The 22,576-nt window shown below is 59.7% G+C and overlaps 2 protein-coding genes across 11 annotated transcripts in view; one reads left to right on the top strand and one right to left on the bottom strand.

Moving 5' to 3' along the window:
• Positions 1-832: 832 nt before the first annotated feature.
• On the top strand, positions 833-8,719 carry SLC48A1 (solute carrier family 48 member 1). Its single transcript, XM_024122809.3, has 3 exons — positions 833-1,079; positions 6,658-6,825; positions 7,458-8,719. Exons 1-3 carry the CDS (start codon positions 944-946, stop codon positions 7,592-7,594), a joined length of 441 nt encoding a protein of 146 aa, XP_023978577.1. The 5' UTR covers positions 833-943; the 3' UTR covers positions 7,595-8,719.
• A 1,127-nt stretch (positions 8,720-9,846) lies between these two features.
• HDAC7 (histone deacetylase 7) overlaps positions 9,847-22,576 on the bottom strand; it is a 34,823-nt gene continuing 22,093 nt past the window's right edge. For 9 of the 10 annotated variants that reach the window (XM_024122810.3, XM_024122811.3, XM_024122812.3 and 6 more), the window contains 16 exons: positions 22,227-22,423; positions 21,884-22,057; positions 20,498-20,717; positions 19,113-19,246; positions 18,827-18,947; positions 18,526-18,575; positions 17,190-17,297; positions 16,215-16,270; positions 15,949-16,036; positions 14,721-14,840; positions 14,398-14,495; positions 13,076-13,194; positions 12,278-12,411; positions 11,872-11,956; positions 11,061-11,199; positions 9,847-10,887 (listed from right to left, as the gene is read on the bottom strand). In XM_024122810.3, the coding sequence (XP_023978578.1) occupies positions 10,842-10,887; positions 11,061-11,199; positions 11,872-11,956; positions 12,278-12,411; positions 13,076-13,194; positions 14,398-14,495; positions 14,721-14,840; positions 15,949-16,036; positions 16,215-16,270; positions 17,190-17,297; positions 18,526-18,575; positions 18,827-18,947; positions 19,113-19,246; positions 20,498-20,717; positions 21,884-22,057; positions 22,227-22,423 (1,889 nt within the window). In that variant the 3' untranslated portion in view covers positions 9,847-10,841. Of the gene's footprint in view, positions 10,888-11,060; positions 11,200-11,871; positions 11,957-12,277; positions 12,412-13,075; positions 13,195-14,397; positions 14,496-14,720; positions 14,841-15,948; positions 16,037-16,214; positions 16,271-17,189; positions 17,298-17,585; positions 17,843-18,525; positions 18,576-18,826; positions 18,948-19,112; positions 19,247-20,497; positions 20,718-21,883; positions 22,058-22,226; positions 22,424-22,576 lie in introns of those variants that run through there. The other variant, XR_003678426.2, reaches the window with a different exon arrangement.

Below are 22,576 nucleotides of genomic sequence, written 5' to 3'. Positions count from 1 at the left end.
GCTCACGGGCCCAGCCGCTCCGCGGCATGTGGGATCCTCCCAGACCGGGGCGCGAACCCGGTTCCCCTGCATCGGCAGGCGGACGCGCAACCACTGCGCCACCAGGGAAGCCCCTATATCTTGTTTTTTTTTTAACAAGTTTATTTTCTTTTTTTAAAAAAATTTTATTTATTTATTTTTGGCTGTGTTGGGTCTTCGTTTCTGTGCGAGGCCTTTCTCTACTTGCGGCGAGCGGGGGCCACTCTTCATCGCGGTGCGCGGGCCTCTCACTGTCGCGGCCTCTCTTGTTGCGGAGCACAGGGTCCAGACGCTTAGGCTCAGTAGTTGTGGCTCACGGGCCCAGTTGCTCCACGGCATGTGGGACCTTCCCAGACCAGGGCTCGAACCCGTGTCCTCTGCATTGGCAGGCAGATTCTCAACCACTGCGCCACCAGGGAAGCCCTTATATCTTGATTTTTAACGAGAAATTTATTTACATCTTTAATTTTAAACGACAACGTGATAAATTTTAAAAGTAATCACGGCAGCTGGCTTGTACACCCGTACATTTCCGGGCCCCGCCGGGAACAAATATCCTGTAGCTCAGAGGACGAACCCCGGAACCTGCCTTTTTAGGCGGCATCCCCAAATGATCAGGGGCCCGACGACTCAAGGCCAAGCCCAGGACGCGCCCTCCACTATGGTTCCGGGCGCGGGCGGCCTCCGGCCGGGGAGGGCGCTGTGCCGGCAGCGCAGGGGGCGGGCCGGGGGCGGAGCGCGGGCGGCCGGCGGCTACGGCTCGGCCCCCGGCTCAGGCATCATCAGCGGCGCACCCACATCAGCCACCCCCGGCTCCCGGCTCCCGGCTCCCGGCTCCCGGCTCCCGGCTCCCGGCTCCCGCTCCGGGCCCTGCACCTGTGACTGTCGGCCACGCTCGCCTTCCGCGCTCGGCGCCCGCAGCCCCATGGCCCCGTCCCGCCTGCAGCTCGGCCTCCGCGCCGCCTACTCCGGCCTCAGTTCCGTGGCCGGCTTCTCCATCTTCCTCGTCTGGACGGTGGTCTACAGACAGCCGGGGACCGCGGCCATGGGGGGGCTCGCAGGTACCCCGGGGCGCGCGGGGGTCGCTGGGTCCCGGCTCCGGCCGCGCGGACGCGGGCGCGCGGCTGCGGGGAGGAGCCGGCGGCTGCTCCGCCGGCTCCTCGCGGGCGGCGCTTCCCGGGGGAGCGGGTGGGGTGTTTACCCAAAACTGGCCGTGGGCAGAGCAGGCCCCGCGCGGGCCCGGGCTCCTGGGCATCCTCGGGGGGCCTCAAGGACTCAATGCCCGCCCGAGGCGCCGACGTTCCGCATGTGCCATTTGCACCAGCCCCGCCGCCCCCGGGTTTGCCCGTCCGCCCTCCACCCTGGGCCCAGTGACAGCGTCCTCCCTGCACTCCCGCTTCTCTCACCACCTCCTTCGCGCGGCCAGGTGTGAAGACCCGGAGGTCTTCACACACACACACACACTTGTGCTGGGGGATCCGCGCCCCTTCCCTGGGGACTGGGTGAGGGCAGAGAAGAAGTAAGTGGAAAGGAGGGCTGGGGGTTCCCGGGGAAGCCCATGTGCCTCCTTCCAGGGTGGAGTCCACCGCCAGCGGAGTCGCCAGCGGAGTCCTCAGCGGAGCCCCGCAGGACCGCGCTAGGGATCTGATGGAAACTGGACTTTTTTTCCCACCACGTTGGTGTCTCTTTGCCACTCTTCTGCTGTGGCTCCTGGGCCAAGGTCGGCTAAGCCCCGCCGACCGCCCTTTCTGTGCCTCAAGGAGGCCAGAGGAGGCTTGTACCGGCTTTGAGAACGTCAGTGGGCTGGTGGAGGTCGGGTGCTTACCAGTGCTCTGTACTCGCTGTGCCCCTTTGGGCGTGTTATTAACCTCTCTGTGTTGTAGAATTGGTGTGACGACGAAGCATATTATTTCTACTCGCTAACTTTTTTTCTTTTTAATGCTTTCTATGTGTCAGGCACTGTGTTAAGCAAACTGCTTCCATCATCTCATTTAATCCTTACATTAGTCCTATGAAGTAGGCATTATTATTGGGTCCATTTTACAGGTCAGGCTTAAAGTGAGGCTTCGTGTAAATAAATAGCTGACCTAGGGTTACACAGCTACATGAAATTATATGTGTGGGGAAAGCACTTTGGGAAGAAATACGTATAAGGTTCATAGTTTTGCACAGGATGATCTTACTCCATAATTAAACTCCTCTGCCAAAAGAGCCCTAAACGGACTAACTAAAAATAACTAGATTTGCTCATTGCCCCAAAGCTTACTGAGTGCCACACCTGGGTCAAGAAGGGATGGGAGGTGGGGCTTCTGCCCTATAAGAGGGGTGTAGGTAACCATGGCCTGAGCAATGCCAAGCAGAGCACTTGGGTTCTCCGAGGAAGGGCACGTGGTTGCCCGGCTGGGCTGCTCTCTTGCCTGCCTAGATGCCCCACCTGTGGTTCCTCCCGGGGGGCCAGCCTGCCCACCTTTGCACAGTTACCTGCAGACGCCTGGCTCCTTTCCCCGCTGCACCCCACCACCCGCCATCTTCCTCATGGTTCTCTTGTCCTTGCAGTGTTTTCCTGTTTCCTGTCGGCCTGCTGCTTTCCCCTCAGGAAGGTGGTGTGACTCTTCAGGCGAGGCCCAGGGGTTGCCCTGATGAGACTTGAGATGAGGGGGCTGGTTGGGGGTGAGGAGGGAGGGCTGCCCCTGGGATCAGAGCTGGGTGTGTTGGAGTCTGGCCTGGTGGAGTGAGCCCCACCGAGCTGTGTGACCATGGGCACATCGATGCCTCCTGGGCCTCAGTTTCCTCATCCGTAAGGAGTGGAAGGAGATTCCGCTGACAGGGGTGTTGCGTGAGACCCCGTTCAGGTCTGGGATGGTACGGCTGTATGTCCTCTCCCCGAATCATCCGTCTTCCAGCTGCCTGTCGGGGGGCAGCTCCAGGGAGTCCCAGTGTTTCCCACTGACCTGAGCCCTGCCCTCTCTCCCTCCCTGCAGATTTCCCTTGGCCTCTGAGGCAGGCCAGCTGTGGAGCTGCCCACGGCAAGAGGTGCTAGGGCGGCGACCAGCTGGAGCAGGGTCCTGGCACCTCCCTGACAGGCATCGCAGAACCAAAGCTGCCTGGTGACGGTGGTGGTGGCAGCTATGGCTGTGACTGTGGTGGTAGCAGTGTGGCAGGTGGGGGAGGGTTGCCAGGGCCACACACCCTCTCCGCCCTGAATGGGTGCTGAGAGGGTCTGCAGCCAGTCAGCCTCTTCCTCTTTTGGGGATGAAGCATCAGCAGATTTGTGAGTACCCCGCTTCTGACTTGGCATTTTCCAGAAACTGCTGAGTCACCAGAGGGCAGTCCCAGCATGCTCCTTCCCCTGTGTGCCAGACGGGGCTGCTGGGGGCTGTTGATTTCCTGGAGCCCTGGGAAAAACGTTCATGGGTAGAGACCGAGTCTCTCCCATCCTGGTGTGCGCCTGGGAAGAACTGGCTTGGAGGAGAGGCGGAAGAAATAGTTTTGCTATGGGAACGCTTGGGAAAAAGACTTGCTCTAGGTCTAGTAGACCGAGGAAAGAGAATAAGAATAGAAAAGTTGCCCAGGAGTCTAATGATCTCTGTGTTCTTCCCCATGAGCTGTGAGCGAGAGAGGAGCAGGGGTGGAGGGCAGGGGTGTAGGAAGAGAGTAGGGCCCAGGTCCAGTGGCTCACTGGCTGCGTTTCCCTGTGAGCTCCCCTGGGCTCCTCCTGGCCCCTCACCTCCAACGCAGCCGCTGGGGGTACTTTCACTGACCGTCTGTGTGCCTTTCTTGTCCTGGGCCTGTCGGCTCTTGAGTCCCGAGCCACGGAGCAGAGCCCTGCTCCTTGAAGCAGGTGGGGTGGAGTGAGGGGTGAGGTCTGGCGTGGACATGCATCCGCGTGGGCCTGGGAAACTGTCCGTTCTGCCCTGAGTTATGCAGACCAGGCTTCCTGGAGTCCCGAGTGTCCCAGGGAAGTGAGCAGGGCTGAGGTGTGGGAGGGACCGGAGTGGGGGTGGGGGGCTTGTGCTCCTTCACTGACCCCCTGGATGGAGTTGGGGGAGATCCCTCTTCTAAGGACAGAGGCGGGAGCCAGGGCCGGTGGGGACGGGCCTGCTTCCAGATGTGGCTTGTGTTTATCTGGAGGCCAGGCCTGTGTGCAGGGCAAGTGAGAGGTGGGGCAGGATGCGCCTGCTTATTAGCAGAGAGCTGGGGCCTGGCACACCCGAAATGGTCATCTTCCTCTTCCTCTCGCTCAGCCCTTTTTGGTACGTGGATGTACGTGTGTGTGCGGGGGGGTGTTCTGGGGGCACCGCTGGAGCGTGGCCAGTGGACTAAGAGAGGGCATCACACAGGCCCCTATTTGAACATTTCCTAACCCAGAAATTGCTGAGTCACAGGGGAGTTGCTCTGACCTTATTTTTCCCCTCAGCTGGCTTCTAGAGTCTTTGAGTGGTAAAGCATCTGAGAGCCATCTATCTCAGCCCCTCCGTGGCATAGTGAGCAGATAGAGGGCAAGTGGAGCGGTCGCAAAGGTACCCATCTGACGGTTCCTTGGATGTGCTCAGTGACAATACGCTTCCTTCCTCGGGCCCTTTAAGAAACCAAACAGCTTCCCCAGTGACCACTTAGGACCCGTGTGAGAGGATTGGGAAAGACTTCTGGAAAAGGTGGCTAGCACACCATCCATCCAGATCACGGAAAACGTTAAGCTGAAGCCGGGGGGTTGTTCTTCTGTCCACCTCTGGCCTAACCCAGAAATTGCTTCCTGCCTAGGCAGGGATGGAGACAAGCTTGTCTTGCCTCACCCTGATCCCAGGGCTGGAGGGACCCATGTTCCAGGCCCCGAACCCCTGAGGAAGGCTGAGGGTGGGCAAAGGCAGAGCCGGGAGAGTGTGGGTCAAACAGCGTGGGAAGGGAGGCGGCAGGTGTTGGCAGAGCTGAGTCCTCACTAGCAGGGAACCCTGGGTCACCGTTTCCAGGCTGGCGGCACCTTTGGGCTCCCCCACTTTCAGATGTGGAAGCACCGAGTCTCTGAGAGTCACGAGCAGCACAGCAGTGCCAGGCCCAGGTTTCCTGGCTGGCAGTCTCGTGGTTTTCTGGCCCTTGCCAGGCTGCCTGAATTCTGACAGCTTCTGAGCTGGTAATCAGAGCAGAGATCTGTGATGACATTCCCCCCTGCCTTTTTATTTTCCCCCAACTTAAAAAAACATTATGAAATATTGCAGGCAAGTAAAAAAGGATAGGCAATTTAGTGAACTCCCTCATTCGTACCATTCAGCCTAAAAAATAAAATATCATAGATTCAGTCAAAGCACTCTCCCACCCCGATCTCCCTGTCAGCTTCTCTTCCTTCTCTCCCTTGCCAGAGCTGACCACTTTCCCCAGCCTTCCCGTGCTACTCTGCGTGCAGCGTGTGCGGCTCACTTTTTGAAGGGCCTCCTGACTCCTAGGATCCAGCGGTCTACACACAGGCGGACAGCTTGCAGCTGGCTCTGCCTCGTCCCTCATTCCTCCCTTGTCGGGACCCTGCGGCCCTGCCCTGGACCCTTCCTTGCCAATGGAACTGATATTTGCTCCACTCTCTGGGCTGCGGCGGCAGGCACGGCCCGGCACAGAGGGCATTCATTGTATTGGCTGAGCGGCAGCTGGCATCGTAGGGGAACTGCCCAGCCAGGCCCAGAGGGCAGGCCCAACACCGGCTGGGGGCATCTGGCCTGCCCTTTCAGCAAACGAGTTAGTAAAATGGAGTCTGGCAGGGGACTTCGCTGGCGGTCCAGTGGTTAAGACTGCGCTTCCACTTCAGGGAGCACCGGTTGATCCCTGGTCAGGGAACTTAGACCCCTCATGCCTCGCGGTGTGGCCTAAATAGGAAATTAATAAAATGGAGTCTGGCCAAGAGCAAGAAGAAGGCCACTTGGGCACTGGGTGGCCCTGGGGGTTTTAACCACTGGGCGTCCCCATCCCATAAAACCAGTACATGGAATTTGGGAAGAGCCCCACTGCCAAGAGCTCAGCCACAGGCCTTGCGACGTTACGGTGGTGGCCTCTGAAGGCTGGGGAAGCAAGAGCATCAGGGTGGGAGGAACGCTTCCCACATCTGTGGCCCCCAGCGTGGGTAGTGGGGAGTCCCCGGAAAGCAGGCTGGGCTGCAGCAGTCCTCAGACTTTCTGACTTTAGGACCCCTTTACACTCTTTAAAAAGTGGTGAGACCCCAAGGAAATTTTGTTTATGTGGGTTATATCTATCGATATGTATACTGTGTTAGAAATTAAAACTAAGAACAGTTTTAAGCATTTTAAAGTAATATTAAAAATAACATTGTGTTAACATAAGTAACATTTTTTTGTAAGAAATATTCAGGTTTTCCAAAACAAAAAATTTAGGGAGAAGAATGACATAGTTTTATATTTTTTGCAGATCTCTTTAATGTGTGGCTTAGTAAAAGGCAGCCGGATTTTCCTAGCTGCTTCTGCATTCACGTCCTCTTCATGTCACAGGCCATGTGGCCTCCAGCAAACTCCACTTTACCGGGAGAGTGAAAAGGCCAACACTACTGTTATTATGCGAAGAGCCTGGCCTGGGGGACCTGCAGGGCTCTGGGGGGTCGGCAGGTGAGGAGAGGGGCGCTGCCTGAGCCGTCTCTCCCGGCAGGTGTGCTAGCGCTGTGGGTCCTGGTGACGCACGTGATGTACATGCAGGATTACTGGAGGACGTGGCTCAAGGGGCTGCGCGGCTTCTTCTTCGTGGGCGTCCTCTTCTCGGCCGTCTCCGTCGCCACTTTCTGCACCTTCCTTGTGCTGGCCGTCACCGGACACCAGAGTAAGGGCCTCCGCAAAGGGAGGGCGTGGGAGGGCCGGTGGGTGGAGCATTCAGGAGACCCGGGATTCCTGTCCTGGGTTCAACACTTATGTCCAAGGGACTGGACAGACCACTTAACCTCCCTGTGCCCGGGTTTTCTCGTTGTAAAAGTGGGGAGAATGGACGCCCCCCCACCCCCGCCCCTGGGTTGGAAGGGATCAACGAAACGCGTGGGAAGTGTGTGCTGCATTCAGCACCCAGGAGTGTGTGGTTAGCTGCCCTTTTTAGCCTCCAGCGGAGCTCTGGGACGGGCGCGCCCCCTGGTGGCTGCAGTCTGCAAGTAGCCAAAGGCTCTTCCTGCCCCCTCTGATGCTGAAGCAGATTGGAAGGCAGTGGCCTAGGGTCAGTGTTACAGAAGCAAAGCGGATGATACAGCCCTGTGATTAGCCATCCCTGACCTTCCCTCATCCCCACTGCTTCCTGCCTGCAAACTCTGAATGCTCTAAAACCTCTATCACACCTCATCTCTCCATTGGCTCAGTTCAGCCTCTGTTGGAGGTTGTGGGGAAGGATGGCCCGGGGCTTGTGGCATGGTGGCTTAGGGTCAAGGGCAAGGTCCTCTCAAGTCACGGTTGGGTTCCTCTCCCCTGCAGGCCTCACAGACCCCAACAGCTACTACCTCTCCTGTGTGTGGAGCTTCATTTCCTTCAAGTGGGCCTTCCTGCTCAGCCTCTATGCCCACCGCTACCGGGCTGACTTTGCCGACATCAGCATCCTCAGCGATTTCTGACCTGAGCGATGAGGTCTCCGCACCCTGGTGGTCCTCAGGACCTGGACTCAGCCTCTGAGACATCGGGCGGGCCTGTACACCCCCTGGGAACCCCAGAACCGAGGCAGAAAATATACAGCAGGAGGACGGTGGTCTCCCTGGGAGCTGTCCTGTCCCCTTTGGGGGAACCCTGGGTGCCGTGGAAAGGGGTCCTGCCATGTTGCTCATCAGCCTGACTGGAGGGCAGCTTTAGACCTTTTCAAGTGGATCTATTTTCTTAGCACTCAGTGGGCAATCTTTCTAAGTAGGGCCAGGGCAACAGGCAAGGGGTAGGGCAGTGGGGCCTTGACCTGCGCCTGGGGGCAGGGGTCCCTGCTGCCCTAGACACTCTCCCTCAGGTGGGGTGGGACCCTGGGAAGGTCAGGTCAGGTAAGGGATCTCTAGTAGAGACTTCTCAACCCCTTACCCCAGCACCCCCATCTTGTTGTCCCCCAAGTCAGGCAGCTGAACTCGCTGGTCCCAGGGATGGTGACATTTGCTTCTCTTTCCCCAAGGCCTGGGGACCTGAGGGGAGTTCACTGTCCCCGCTCCCACCCACCCTGATCCTTGCAGAGGTGGTTCCCACAAATATGCTAGAGCCGTCCTCCCCTTCACCACACACCCCAGAGCAGGGCGCCCCAAATGAGGCCAGGCTAAGGGTCTTGGGGAAGGTGCTCCTGCCCCCCCGAAGGGCTTTGGGGAAGGGGGCAGCACGGGGTGGGCTAGAAGGAACCCTCAAACCTGCGCCAGGCACCTCCAGCCCAACATTTCCACTCGGCCTTCTCATGCCTGCCCCTCATGGCACCCAGACTGCCCCTGGCCCCGAGATGCCTCCCCCGCTCCTGCCCCTGCCCTTCACCTAGAGCTTTTTTTCTCTTTTAAAATCTCCCTTCTGAAGGACACAATCTGCTTTACTGCCTATACACTGGCCCAAGGGCTCACCTAACTCGGAAGGGAAGGGGCTCCATTCATCTTTTTATCTTAGGTTGTCATTTTGCACGGTCTACCCCTTTCCCACCTGATGTGTCCTGCCCCCCCAGCTCTTTGCCTTATCTGTGTCACTGTCACTTTAGCAGAAATACAGCAGCCATTTGTATCAGCTAGCCTCTGGTGCTTTCTTACGGGGCGGACTGTGGGAGCGCTGGGTGGGAATGGGGGTCTCCAGTCACCTCATTAAGCCATTTCCTTAGCTCAGAGGGGACCCTCTCCCTCTGGTCCCACTTGGCATGGGGGAACCCACAGTCCAGCTCTCCTCCTCCAGCCCCCTCAGCAAACCCCCCAGCCAGGGCGAGGATGACCCCGGCACAGTCTCAGCAACGTCCGTGGGACTGAGTGCCTATCGCCCCAGGAGGCCAGGACAGACGGGAAGGGGATGAACGCGCTTCCCTTCCTATTCTCCAGGCTGTGAGGGCTTGGGGCCAGCTCGGAGGTGATGAGGCCACTCCTTCTGCTGTGGCTGAAGAAGGCTGGCCGCCTCGGAACCATAAAGACAGGCGCCACGGGATGAGCTCGCCCAGGCCTGCTGTCTCACCCATTCTCTCTTCTAGGCTCGGTAGATGCTTAAGAAGTCAGGGTACATTCGAGCAGGAAGGAACCAAACAGTTTCTATTTCGGGAGCCTTTAACTGATAAACAGAGGCCCCAGGAGGTGACGTGACTTACCTGAGCTCCCAGCTGGGACCTGAACCCAGCTAGGTCTGATTCAGGACTCTTCAGGGGAGCCTTAGCGAGCCGGGTCTGCAGGCATCCATGTCCCCCACGCCCTAACGGGCCCTCTGTCTATGGACTCAGCCCAGAGCTGCCGCCTCTTCACTACCCAGAGGTGGGGCAGGCGGGGGCAGCCAGGGTGTGTTCAGAATGAATTCTTCCTGCAAGGCAGCGGCCACAGAAGGCCAAGGAGCTGGAGGGGGGCTGCCCCCCGGCCCAACCTGTCCCTTCTCTTCCACAGTGAATCAGGCACAGGCTGTGCTGTGTAGCTGTAGGCCCGCTGCCCACCCCTCAATCCCTGGGGGCCCTTTCACGTGAACCTTTAAAGCAAATAAAACATTTATTGTTCAGATTTTTTTTTCCATTTTTTTTTTCTTTTTTACAAAAACATGCATACATACACAGGGTATGGTGGTACTCAGGAAGACACACTCATGTGCACACACATACAAACCCTCCTCTTACACACACACACACACACACACACACACACACACACACACACACACACACACACACACACACACACACACACACACGCACACTTTCCTTCTTGGCCCCAGGCCTGGACCCCAGAAGCCTCGAAGTCTTTGCCAGGGCAGCCTCCCCTCCCCCATGTCTTCCATTCACTCTCCCACCCCCTTTCCCCTCAGCCAAGCTAGTCCTATGTAGGGCAGGAGTCAGCTGGGGTGGGGGAGACCCCAGAAAGAGAAGGCTCACAGAGGGGGGTGGTGACTACTGAGGGGTCCCTGGGGGTCATGCTGTGCTTCTGAGGGGAGATGAAGGGTTTGGCACCATTGGATCAGGAAGCAAAGAACTCCAGGAGCACCTGTCTGCTCCACCAGAGCCCTGAGATGGTTGACGCAGGTGGCCTCTGGCAGGGGCAGGGACCAGATGGGAGGCCTGCCGATGACTGCTCTCAGAGGGAGCCTTGTCTCACTGCCCAGTGGTGGGGAGGAAGCTTCCAGAGTCATCCGAGGAAGCAGGAGAGGAGGGACTCCCCTGCACTCAGGGATATGGGACCCCTTTGCTCCTCCTACCCAGCCACCCTCCCTCCCCCAGAGCCTAGGAAGGGCCACTCTGGCGGAGGCCAAGTTCACATTTCTGTGTGGAGCCTGGGGCTGTGTGCAAAGTCGGGGGTCTACAGAACCAGGAATAGTGGTTGTGAGCGGGCCCGGCTGTGCCAGTCCCCCTCTGTGCAGGCCTGAGGATCGGGGGCCCAGCTAGGGGCCCAGACCCCAGAGGGGTAGACTGTGCTTCGGGGAGAGCCCTACTGGGGCCCGGCTGGCTACGCAGCCGGCCGGCCTCCTGTCAGGGTCTTCTTTGGTCCCTATGCTAGACCCAGGGGCCTTCCCAGGCTCCTTGGGGTGACTGTCAAGAGGCTGTTCTCTGGCCCCGACTACCTGCCCGAAGGATCTCTGAAGACCCCGGGAACGGGTACTGTTGCCAGAGGTTGGAAGAGAACCAGGTCCGAAGGGCAGGGCGGGGCGGGGCGCGGCGGGGGGGCAGATCCGTCCTGTAGCCTAAAGATTCATGGGTTCTTCCTCCTCCACCAGCTGCTCTGAGGTCCTGGGGGAGGGAAAGGGGGGGTGCTGCTGAAGAGCCAGGGGCTGCAGGAAAGGCCTGAGCCCAGCTTCCCAGGAAGCCCGAGAAGGCCGCGGTGGCTGGGCTGGGGCCTGGGCTCCGCAGGTTGGGAGGGGCCGAGGGGGTGGAGGGGCTGTGAGCCAGGGGTCTGGCATTACCGCTCTTCAGTCAGGATGCCCACGGAGAGGGATGCCAGTGCAGTTACTGCCTCCACCTCTTCTGCATCGGCCCCTGGCACCCTGGGCACCCAGGAGTCTGGACAGGAGGCCAGGCGCTGCATGCAGCCCCAGTATTCACCTGGGCGAGAAGCCGAGTCAGAAAGGGCTGGGGGGCACAAGGCCCTCCACCAGCCCACCACGCATCCTAGACTGATCCTGAGGCTGCACATCCCAGGCCCAGGGCCCAGGAGTAGCGGACGCGTCCTCGGTGTGGGGTCAGCTCTCACCTGCCTCCACCCTCAATGCAACACCCTCCCTGCCTCGGCCCCCGAAGCCCTGACAGGGCGAGCAGTGCGGATTCAGCGTGGCAGTGAGGGGCCCTCGCAGAGGTCCAAGCCAGTCCCACACCCCTTTGGCTGAAAGGCCACCGCTAACCCATTCCCATGGGTGTGGGGTTCCTAAGTGCCCCATTAGGGCCTCCCTTCCCTTAGATGGGGTCTGTGTCATGGTGACCTCACGGAGCCCTGAGCCCCGGCCTGCTGGAGCCCAGGGTCCCCCTCACACGTAGCCCCTGGCAACGCTCAGCCCAGCACAGGCACGGGAGACCAGGAGGACACAGTGCCGGGAGAGGTGACCAACACCGCGGCCACTCTGTCTGGCTGTCGGCAAGCCACTTAACCGCCCTGGGCTCCCACCGCCCCATCTAGACCATGGACACGACCGTCCTGCCTACTGTGGCGAGAAATAATGTCCACAGAGCCCCAAGTTTCTCCCAAGTCTGGGGTCAGCGGTGTCCTCTCTCCACACTTACTGTGCACCCGGATCACAGCTTCCAGAGAGCGGATGGCATTGAGGTTGGGTTTCTGTTTCCAGCCTTCTTCTGAGAGGGGATCCACCTACAGAAGAAAAGAGTACATCAGTCACCCATCTCTCGGGGACCCCCCCAGGCCCAGCTCTCTCCCACCCCCGGGCCCCCGCCTTCCAAGCGCAAATAGGCGTGTGCTCCCGGCTCTACCTAGGGCAGGGGGACGCTGGCCCTACGCCTGACCTGCGGAAGAGGCATCCACGCCTCTCCCCTCATTCCAGGCCTGGCCACCCCCACCCCGCCCATCTGCATGCCCTCAGGGAGGCGCCCTGTCTACCTGCTCCCTGGGGCACTCCTGGGAGAGCTGGACGCCCTGCCCCACCGACGCACGGATCAGGGGCAGGCACCTCACCTTGTTGCCTAGAAGAGCAGCCACACAGGCCTCAGAGGCGTCACAGATGGCTGTGAGGTCATGGCCACCCTCCAGGGCCAGCACCACCGCACCTCCCGCCAAGCTCATCAACTGCTGCGTCATGTACCCAAAACCTAGATGGTTGCGTGAGGAGGGTTAGGAGGGGCAGCGGTGGTGGAGGAGAGGTGGGCCCTCTCTACCTCTGGTATTTCCCTCAGCTTGATTCCTCCCTTAGAAAGAGTGACCCAGATGCATAAATCTCTACTTTCCCAAGTGCTTTCACATGGAATCCCCTGTAAATCCTATTAGCATGCCTCACTGAAGGCTCAGAGAGGTTAAGGGCAGCTGGTAAGTGGCAGGGCCAGGACCGGAACCCAGGGCAGGGACTCCAGCCCATGTCTTTTTCCCAAAGACACACCATATTCCTCTCTGTCCTCCAGGCCCCATGGCCCAGTGGGCTGAGTGGGCTCCCTCTGTTCTGAGAACACTGCCCCTCCCCACTCCCCGCCAGGAGAAGCTGCCAGCCCAGCCTGGGAAGGACACAGTTGGGGTGGGAGGAGTCCTGTGACTGAGCTTCCAGTCTGTGGGACTTAAGCCCCCTGGGTGTGACTTAGGCCTCCCACGGCGAACTGACCTGGTCCGTGCCGGGACCCTGGGCTGTGCTGGAAACCCCACTCCTCACGCGCGCGCACGGCCCTGGGCCAGCCGCCGCCACCTCCCGCTAGCCTTGGGCGGTGCCGCCCCTCCCGGCCTAGCCTTCACTCCCTATACCTGCCCCCTGGGTTGGGCCCTCCTTACATTTGGCGGAAACATGGTAGCCACCCAGGGGGGGTGGGTGGCCCTCGGCAGCATCAAACCCAGCCGACACCAGGACCAGGTCCGGAGAGAACTCCCGGGCGATGGGCATCACGACTATCCTGTGTGAGCGGAAGGGGGCTCGCCACGCTGTGCAGGGCTGCCAAGGGCAGAGGCCGAGGGCCCCGCCAGCCCTCTCCCACAACTCTGCTGGGGGCACCCACTCTCCCAGCAGGATGAGCAGATGCCTCGGACTTCCTTGACCTTGGCTGGCCACCCATGTCCCTGGTACAGCCTAAGGACTCAGCCACCCAGGGCACTTAACTGGCAAGAGGCAGGAAGGAGCCAAGGATGGGGCACCTGAGGGGATGAAAGAGGAGTGGGTGTGTGTGTGTGTGTGTGTGTGTGTGTGTGTGTGTGTTTGGGGGTGGGGGGTGGTGGGCAGGGCCTCAGGAAGGGGCCGGTCACCAAGCCTCAGGGAAACACTGGAAACACTCAGCGCTTAGCTGCCACCCACTTAGGACTGAGTTGGCCACACCTCACCACTCGCCACCTGAGAGCTGACCAGGGCGACAGACTCCCTCTGAGGTCCTGGGCCACCAGATCCATTCTCATCCTCTGCCCCTGCTGGCCCCTCACAGCTGCCTCCCTCCATCCCTCACCCAACTCTGGGGTCTATTTTGGTGTCCTTCGAGGCCCCGGGCTCTGGGCACACAGATGCCAGGAACCCCAGCCCAGGGCTCCTACAGAATTAGCTCTCATCGAGAACACTCCAGAAAAGTATATGGAGACCTACTTCCAGGGTTCTCTTTTTCCAAATGGAGTATAGGAACCCTCAGAGTGAAAGATATAAGGGATCCTGAGCAAAGTCCCTCTTCTAGAATGGCCTTTCTTAAGCAACTCCCCCAATATGGACATCACCTGCTTGCTCTCCCTCTTCCTCCACAAATTAAGTTTCTCAGTTCCTGTGCAGAGCTGCTCACTCCACCCTGCCCGTCTCCCCGCACTCAGGTCAACACTGGCTCTTGGTAACGTGTGACATTATAAACTTTATAATATAAAGCACCCTTTGACCTTTCATTCTGTGTTTCCTGTCTTCCCACAGGGACTGGAGGCCCCTAGAGGCCAGTGTAACAGTGCCGTTCCCTTCGTTTGTCTCAGTCCATAGGCCCACTCCGGGGCTGGCTTATAATGTCTAGTAATTGCATGAGGACAGGCGGACCAGCCACCGGATCAGCACCTGATCCAACCTGGTGCTGCTGGAAAAGGGGAGGAGAGGGTGGCCTTGCTGGGCCAGGCCTCCTCTGGGCCCCCAGAACACTTACCTGAAGGCGGCCAGGTACTCAGGATCCCCCACTGGGGGGTCCAGACCTCCAGCCCAGGCCACATTGACATTGAAGCCCTCACCACTGCCAGCTCCCACCTGGAAAACAGGAGCCAAGAGAGACGTGAGGAGAGCAGAGTCCCAAGAGAGGGATCCCAGGATGTCAGTGCTGCAAGACCAGCTCATCCAGCCTCTTCACTTCCAGATGGAGAAACTGAGTCTCAGAGCGGCTAAACAGTCTGCCCAGATCACACAGCTAGTTGTGACAGAGGCAGAGAGTAAGGGCCACAAGGGAGAGTCAGTGGGGCTGGAAGGTGTGGTTACCTCATCCACAGCCCCACTGCCTGGGAAGAAGTTGCCATCGTCATGGCGATGAAGGGAGATGTAGAGCACGCTGGGGTCCTGGTAGAAGGTCTGCTGTGTGCCGTTGCCATGGTGAACGTCCTGTGCAGGGAGATGGGCAGTGGATTAGGGCAGGTCTGAAAGCAGAGACATGGAGACTGGGGCAGGTTGGAAAGGTTTCAAGGTCGGTGACCATTCTGAGGGTCAGGAGCCTAGACTGGGGGTGAGAACACGGGGGCTCCTAGAGCTAAACTGCTGCGTGACCCACGGGCGCTCTCTGAGCCTCAGTCTCCCCTTGTATGTGTAGATGTGTACGTGACACGCTAGGTGGGGGTAGCAATAACACGAAACCCTGAAGGGGAGGAGAGAGTACGTGTCAGGGGAGGATTAGTGCCAGGAGAGGGAAGAGTCCAGGGTCACACATGTCAGGAACTCTCGCTATTGTCTTGCCCAAGGTCATGGAGTGATGCAAGTGATGGAAACCATGCTCTGCTGCAGAGGGGCCGGACCATGAGGCCCAGTGCCAACCCTCCAGGGAGAGCCATGGTAACTCACAGGACCACGCGTGGGCACAAGTGTGGAAAGTTCCTCCACTCTCCTCCGTTCTGTGTAGGAATGTCCCATAAGCAGATGTCAATGCAAAGTAGTTAGTTAGATGTCAATGCAAAGTAGAGCACGAGGCCGTGCTCCAGAGCTAATAGGCCTCGGTTCAAATCACAGTCTCAGGACTGACGAGGTGTAGAGCTATGTGCAAGTTACCTAACCTCTCTGTGCTCACTTTCCTCATCTGTAAACCAGGTCAGAGTCAGGATTAAAAATATGAGGCGTGAAACCATCAGTGTCTGGATGCGATTAGTGGTATGTTGATGTTATGGGTTTTTACTGGTACTGTCACTACCTGCAGGAGAAAGGCAGAAATGATCAGATCTGCAGAAAGAAGCCAACAGAGGCCAAAAGACGGCATTCAAATGGCTCCTCCCCCGTGGGAGCTGAGGCCTTTCCATATACCATCTCCTCTGGGCCTCCCAACAGCCCCGTGATGGGGGCATTATCCTCACCGCATTTTCCCCGTTTTACACAGTGGGGGAACCGAGGCTCGGGGAGGCTAATGCGGAACTAGGCAGGACGTGAAGCCATGTCTCCTAACGCCAGGCTCAGGGCTCTTTCCACAGGGCTCTCGGACCTGAAGGGGCCAGGACCCGGGACCTACCCAGTCCACGATGAGGATCTTGCTGGCCTTGCCCTGTTGTTGCAGCTGCCGGCAGGCGATGGCCACTGAGTTAAAGAAGCAGAAGCCCCTGGAAGGAAAAGAGAGGTCGTGCCAGCCCATTCCCTCCCCGTGCCGCACCCCCTCCACCTGCCTCTGGACCGGCCCAGCCCCAGAAGGCCCAGAGGAAGGAGGGGGAACATCCCAACAGGAGTGCCTTGAGGGCCTGCCCCCTACCTCAGCCCACCCAGGCCTCCCCCAGGCCTTACATGGCTGTGGAATGGTCTGCGTGGTGTCCTGGGGGCCGAACAACAGCAAAACCGTTCTGGAAACAGAAAGAATGCTTGTCAACCAAACAGCCAGACCTCTGACCCATACCTCCATGAACCTGCCCCCACCCACCCCATCCCCAGGCTCCTCCCCCAAGAAGGGACCACAGGGCAACAGCTGCCAGTGTGACTGACCATGACCAGGCTGGGTATCAAGGGCCCTGTGCTGACCCCCAGGCCGTGAACACAGAACCTCCCACCCCGGTGGCTCCTGGCTGTTATCACTTTGTAATTACAACAGCTATTATTTGTTGGGCAAAATCTATGTGCCCGGCACTGTGCTAAGCGCTGGGTAAATGCTGGATTTCATCCTCACAACTCTCTGAGGTAAATGTTATCTAATCTCCATAAGATAAACATTGTTATTATATCTGGTTTACAGACAGTAGAAACCTGGAGCTTAGGCGGGTTTAACGACGTGTGCAAAGTTGCCTGGTTGCAGATGGTGGAGCCAGGACTTGGACTATAAGCTCCTAAATAGCAGGGGAGGGCGGCTCGACACAAGCCCCCGTAAGGTGCCCAGCCCAGAGCAAATGAGCAAACGAGCGCCAACCCGGTCTGTAAAACCTCAGCATCACAAACAGGCGCTCTGCCAATGCACGGGGCTCCTGAGAGGCCCTGCAACTCGCCCACGGTCACACAGCGGGTCTGTGTTAACCGATCCTGGATGATCATGACCCTGTCCCTCTTAGAGACCACAGGGCCAGGGGCACAGTGGCTTGCGTCCCCACCAGGTAACAGGAGCCTAGGGTTCAGATCTCATCTTGGTCCCCAGAGCTCTCAACTTCCCTTTCGAAACCCTGTGGTGATATCCAAGAGGAATGTGATGCTGGGTGTCGGTTCTGGCCTTCCCCGCTACCCCATCCTCTGCCTCCTTCCTCCGTGGCTTGCCCACCCTCCACTCGAACCTCCTACCTTTAGCTCTCGGGACGCCACTTTGAAGGCGAGGTCAGTGACGCTGCCGGCAGCCCAGCGGGCCGCATTGGAGGAGTGCAGCTCGTTCCAGATGGTGTCGGTATCCACCTGCGGGGGCCAGAGTCAGGGCCCGCATCATCCAAGGCCTCCCACGGCAGCCAGGGCCCGGGGGGCGGTGCCCACCCCACGGCCAGGACCCCAGGGGCAGGGAGCTGGGCAGACGGCGCTGCCGCCCCACTGCCCCGCCGCCCAGAAAAGCAAGGCCTCCCGTGTCCCCCAGTCCCGGCACGACTTCTCCTTCCCAGCTTCAGTCCATATCACCAGCCCGCAACTGGCCAGCACTCTGCCGGCAGCATCGCGCCTGCCCCCCGGTCAGAGGAGGGGGCATGGCGTTACCTGGGCGGGACTTGGGGTTTGGGCCTGGAGGGGGTTTTAAGCCCCAGCTGACTCTGCTCAGGCCCTCGGGACCGTCGGAGCTCGAGGGGCCGTCTGCACCACTGTCTTCCACTCGGGGCCCCTAGCCCAGGCTGGGAGGCCCCCCAAACCCAGTCCCTGGGCCTCAAGGCTAGGGAGGGGCCGGGGGGCGTGATGGGGAGATGGGGAGGGCGAGGCGGACCGAGAGAGGCGAGGAAGGCAGAGAGAGTCGCAAGAGGCTGGAGAAAGAGAGAGAGACAGAGACAGAGAGGGAGCGGAGGGAGGAGAAAACAGAAGCAACAACAGTTGGAAAAATCAGAAAGTGGCAAGAAATGGGAAGTTGTGAACAGGGCGCTGACCGGCTCCCACGCAGCCCCCCAGCGACAGCTCCCATTTCCCTCCAGGGCCGGGCCTCCGTCCCCTGCCTCCACACGCCCGGTTTGGTTTGCGCAGGGACCTTCTGAGGGGAGGAGAGCACTGCCAGGAGGCAGAAGTCCCCAGGCAGGGTGAGAGGGAGCAGGGAAAGCTAGGGCGTGGGAGGGACAGGCCCGGTGGCCAAGGACACCAGAGGCATCCCCGCAGCCCCAGGCCGGGCAGCCCACTCCATGGACGCAAAGCAGCCAGGAGGCCAGCGTGCTCACGACGGGAGACGAGCCCCAGCCCCGCGCTCGGCCCTGCTCTTTGGGCCTCCTCAACATCCACCAAATGCCTTGCAAGTGGGAGGGATGGGACTCCGCCCTCAGGAGGACATGCCCGCCACAGGGAGCTTCCAGCCGGCACAGGGGCACTACGGGAGCGGCCCTGGCCCACGGGGCCCGGCAGAACCACAAGAACAAGCAGGCAGGGGCTGGGCCTGGGAGACCGGAAGGGAGGAGGTCTGAGAGCCCGTGGCCACGCGCACTCGAGACCTCGGCACACTTACCCCAACGCCACCGCAGGGCAGCATCACGAACATCCGCTGTGCCAGGAGCCCTGTGGAGAGAGGCCCAGGTGTGCGAGCTGAATCTGCTCGGCCTGCGGCCGGAAGCGGGGAAGCTCCGAGAAGAGGGCCGGGCGGGGTGGGCAGCGAGGGGTGGAGGTAGGCAGCAGAGGAACTAGGGGCGCGTGGGGGTGTCCGGACGCTGGAGGGACAGGCTGGGCAGAGCTAGGACTAGAGCACAGGGGATGCTCAGGCTGGGTGGGCCGGGGGAGGTCTGGGGGCCCCAGGCACCATCCGCCTCTACCTGCCAGCTTCCCATTATCCAGTTTGAGGCGGCTGAGCGGGTTGGTGCCGTAGAGGAGCACGTGCCGCTCCGAGTGCACAGACTGCAGCTCCTCCAGGGAGGCCTTCCGGCCCCGTAGAGACTGAGGAAGGACCCACGGAGCTCCTGAGCCCTTGCTCAGCCCCCTCCCTGCCACTCCCACCGTCCTGCGGCCCCTCATCTCACTCTGGCTCCAGGGCCTCCCGGCCCCTTCCCTTCCGTGACCCTCACCTCCTCCGATCCCCCAGCCCCTGTGCTGCCTCCTTACCTCACACTGGCTCCGGAGCCCCCGCTCCAGCAGCCGGGACCAGATGCTCTGGATGCGGCCTGCGTGCTCCGGGTGCCTGCTGTTGTCTCCGCAGGAGCACTGGTGCTTCAGCATTACTGAGTCATAGACCAGCCCTGCAGGGAGCAGGGGTCAGGGCCAGGGCCCCGGGGAGTCCCCAGCCCCACCACGGAGCCAGGCCGGGCACGCCCTCCACACCCCCGCACAGCCCCACATGCCCCATCCTGCCCCTCGGAGCCCGTACGCACACCCCCAGCTGCTTACCCAGGCAGCCTTGGGCACCTCACCCACACATCACGCAGCCCCAGCCAGCAAAACTGCCTCCCAGCCACTGCCTTCCCGACTCACTGACCCCCCTCACGTGGCCCAGGGACCATGACCATGACCTCAAGAGCTCAGAGCCTAACAAAAGGAGGCCTGATGTCAGGAGCTCGCACTGGATGTCATGACCCAAATAGGCGCCCCCAAACTGGGAGCTGGGAAGTCCACAGTGGGCCATGTGACAGGACAGATGCAGTTTTGGGGAAGTGACTGTTTCAGCCTGACCAGCGGGACGCCCAGAGGAGGGCCCTGCACACTGCCAGCGGGAGGGTCACTTTCAGAACATCTCAGGACATCAGGATCTTCAGAATGCTCACAGTATTTGACCCGGGGATGCCACTCCTTGAGAGTGACCCTCGGGAAACAATCCCAGGGATAAGGGGAGAGTTATAGAAATTTACAAGGAAATTCAAATGAGGAAAAATGAGTAACCACCTAACTGTTCAACCAATGGGAAATCTTTAAACAAAAATACTGTGATGACATACTACAAGATCTCATTGTTAAAGTTTAAGTGTTCATAACGTGCAAACTGAATAAAGCAGGGTACAAAATGTAGCCGCAAAATGTACTGTATGTGGGATTTATAGATGTGGCTAAAACAAGGACTGGCCTGAAATATGGCAGCATTTACAAGGGGTTGCCTCTGGGTGGTGGGATACTGGCTGGTGATTTTTCTTCCATTCTTAGGCTTTTCTGTATTTTTCAAAATTTCCAAAATGCTCTTGAGTTATTTTCACAAGCAGAGCAACGATAATAAATATCATTTTTGAAGGCCCGGACTAGTTGTCAGGAGACCTGAATTCTTAGCATGGCCTGACTGCCAGCTTGCTGTCCCCTTCGATTTCCTGAGCCTGGGTCTCCTCAATTGTAAAATGAGAACAACCAGCTGCTCCACGGGACACTGGGGGGACCTCATAAGACTAAGTAAGTGCTCTGTGGCCTCGAAGAATGTCCTGAGTGAACCATGACACAGACACGGTCCTCTGCCCCGAGCCCCCGTGTGCCCCCAGCCACTTCCTCCTGCCCTCCAATCCGGGCCTTACCTGTGGTGAAGGGCAGGGTCCGGGCAGGGGTCTCTGAGCTGGGCAGGACACGGGCCTGGCTGGTGGGCTCTGGGGTTGGCAGTGAGGCAGGTGCGGCTGGGGACGACTGAGCCCTGGACAGAGGCCGGTGGCCGCCCTGGGCCAGGGGAGGCAGCACCGAGTCCCCAGTGGCTCCCCGGGGGAGCCGCCCGGCCAGTCGCTGCTGCTCCCAGAGGTACACCTGAGGGACAGAGGGGTCTCAGTCTCCAGGTTCTCAGGAGCCTGCTCCATCCACCTCTGCCCACGGCCTTGGAAACCTCCAGGCAGGCCCCTTTTCTGCAGAAGCCCCTGGCCCTGCCTCCCAGCTGGGCTCTGGCCTTTGAGTCGCTGAGCTCCCTGCCCCCACCAACCCCCCGAAAGGTCTGCACCCCAGACTGACCACCCTATTCCACCAGAGCTCCCTGGGCCCTCGAGACTCCAAGGCGAGAACCTGGGTGAGGGGCCTCAGGCTGGCTCTGACCAGGATCTCCTTGTCTCCAAGGACTGCCAACCACCCAAGGACACAGGGACTTGCGTGAGCCTGCACATGTGTGGCCTGCTACCACGTGTTACGGGCTGAGTTGTGTCCCCTCCCACATCATATTTATGATGGAAATCCTAACCCCCAGTCCCTCAGAATGTGACCTGATTTGGAGATAGGGTCTTTACAGAGGTACTCAAGTTAAAAATGAGATCATTAGGGTCAGCTCCAACATGACTCTGGTCCTTATGAAAAGGGGAAATTGGGACACAGACGTGGACAAGAAGGAAGACGATGTGCAGACCCAGGGAGAAGGTGGCCGTCTACAAGCCAAGGAGAGAGGCCTGGGACGGCTCCTTCCCTCACAGCCCTCAGAGGGAACAACCCTGCCAACACCTTGATTTCAGACCTCTAGCCTCCAGAACTGTGGGAACACAAGCTCTGTTGTTTAAGCCACCCAGTTTGCAGCACTTGTTACAACAGCTCCAGCAAACCAATACCCCATGGCTTGACTTGCACAGTTGAAGGGCTGAGCCCGTCTCTGCCCCACCTCCTGCCCCAGCACCTTCCTGGAAACAGTACAAGCGGTCACAGGGGAGAAGTCCTAGGGCAGGAATGTGTGGGGCTCTGTGAAAGGCCAGTCTCGCTGCTGGACGAGGGACACGGCTTCACCCTGAGATGGGAAGGCTGCTGGAAGGTGCGGCACGTGTATGTGTGCGTGTGTCTGTCTGTCTGTCTGTAACTTGCTGTGGATTTGGCAGAGGAACTGTGGGTCCCAGAGCTGTCCCCTGCGCTGATATCCTATCTCCCTCCCTTCCATCTTTACCAGGCCCCAGAGTCTCCTGACTACGCCTTCCCTTCCGAGGGGCACCCGGGCACTACCATACCTGCTGGTGCTGCTGGAGAGGAATCGGGCCTCGGGCCTCATGCTGCCCATGGCTGGACTCCCTGTGTTCCAGGCCGTCATCCCCCAGTGGCCCCACTCCCCCGCCGTCTGTCTCGAGGTCCTCAGCCGAGGGTATCTGCTGCAGTCGGGGCTTCTCACTAGGCTTGGCTGGCCTCTGGGGAAGGGAGATGCTAGCTGAGAGACATGCTGGGCCCCCAGGAGCCACATGTCCTCCCTCCGACCCTCCAGATCTCCGCCCCTCCTAAGTCTCCCTTCTTTCAGCCCCCAGGGTCCCAGGGTCCCCCAGCAACCCCTCACCACCTCCCCTACCCAGTTCCACTCACCTTGATGAGCTGGACATGAGGTTTGAGCCGCTCCAGGCGGGGCTGCAGGGGGCCCAGCAGTGGGGGGGCAGTGGCGCTTGGGGGCAGGGGCTCTGAGCGGGTCCGGCTCAGCGGCCGGTGGAGGCCTGACCCGGAGGGCCGCTCGGCGGTCAGTAAGGACTGGGCAAAGTGGAAGGGCAGGGGCCCAAGCCCGGGCACTGGAAAGAACGGGGTGGGGGGCATAAGGAGGGAACCCCAGGGAGGAGCAGAAGGAAGCAAGGGTGGGGCGGGGCGGGGGAGGGGCGAGCCAGGGGCTCGGCAGAGGGGAGCCTGCCCACGTTCGGCCCTCAGCAGGGTGCAGGGATCCAGCC

Source organism: Physeter macrocephalus, unplaced genomic scaffold, assembly GCF_002837175.3.
Source record: "Physeter macrocephalus isolate SW-GA unplaced genomic scaffold, ASM283717v5 random_342, whole genome shotgun sequence".
NCBI lineage: Eukaryota > Metazoa > Chordata > Mammalia > Artiodactyla > Physeteridae > Physeter > Physeter macrocephalus.
This window is presented reverse-complemented; position numbering and strand designations above follow the sequence as displayed.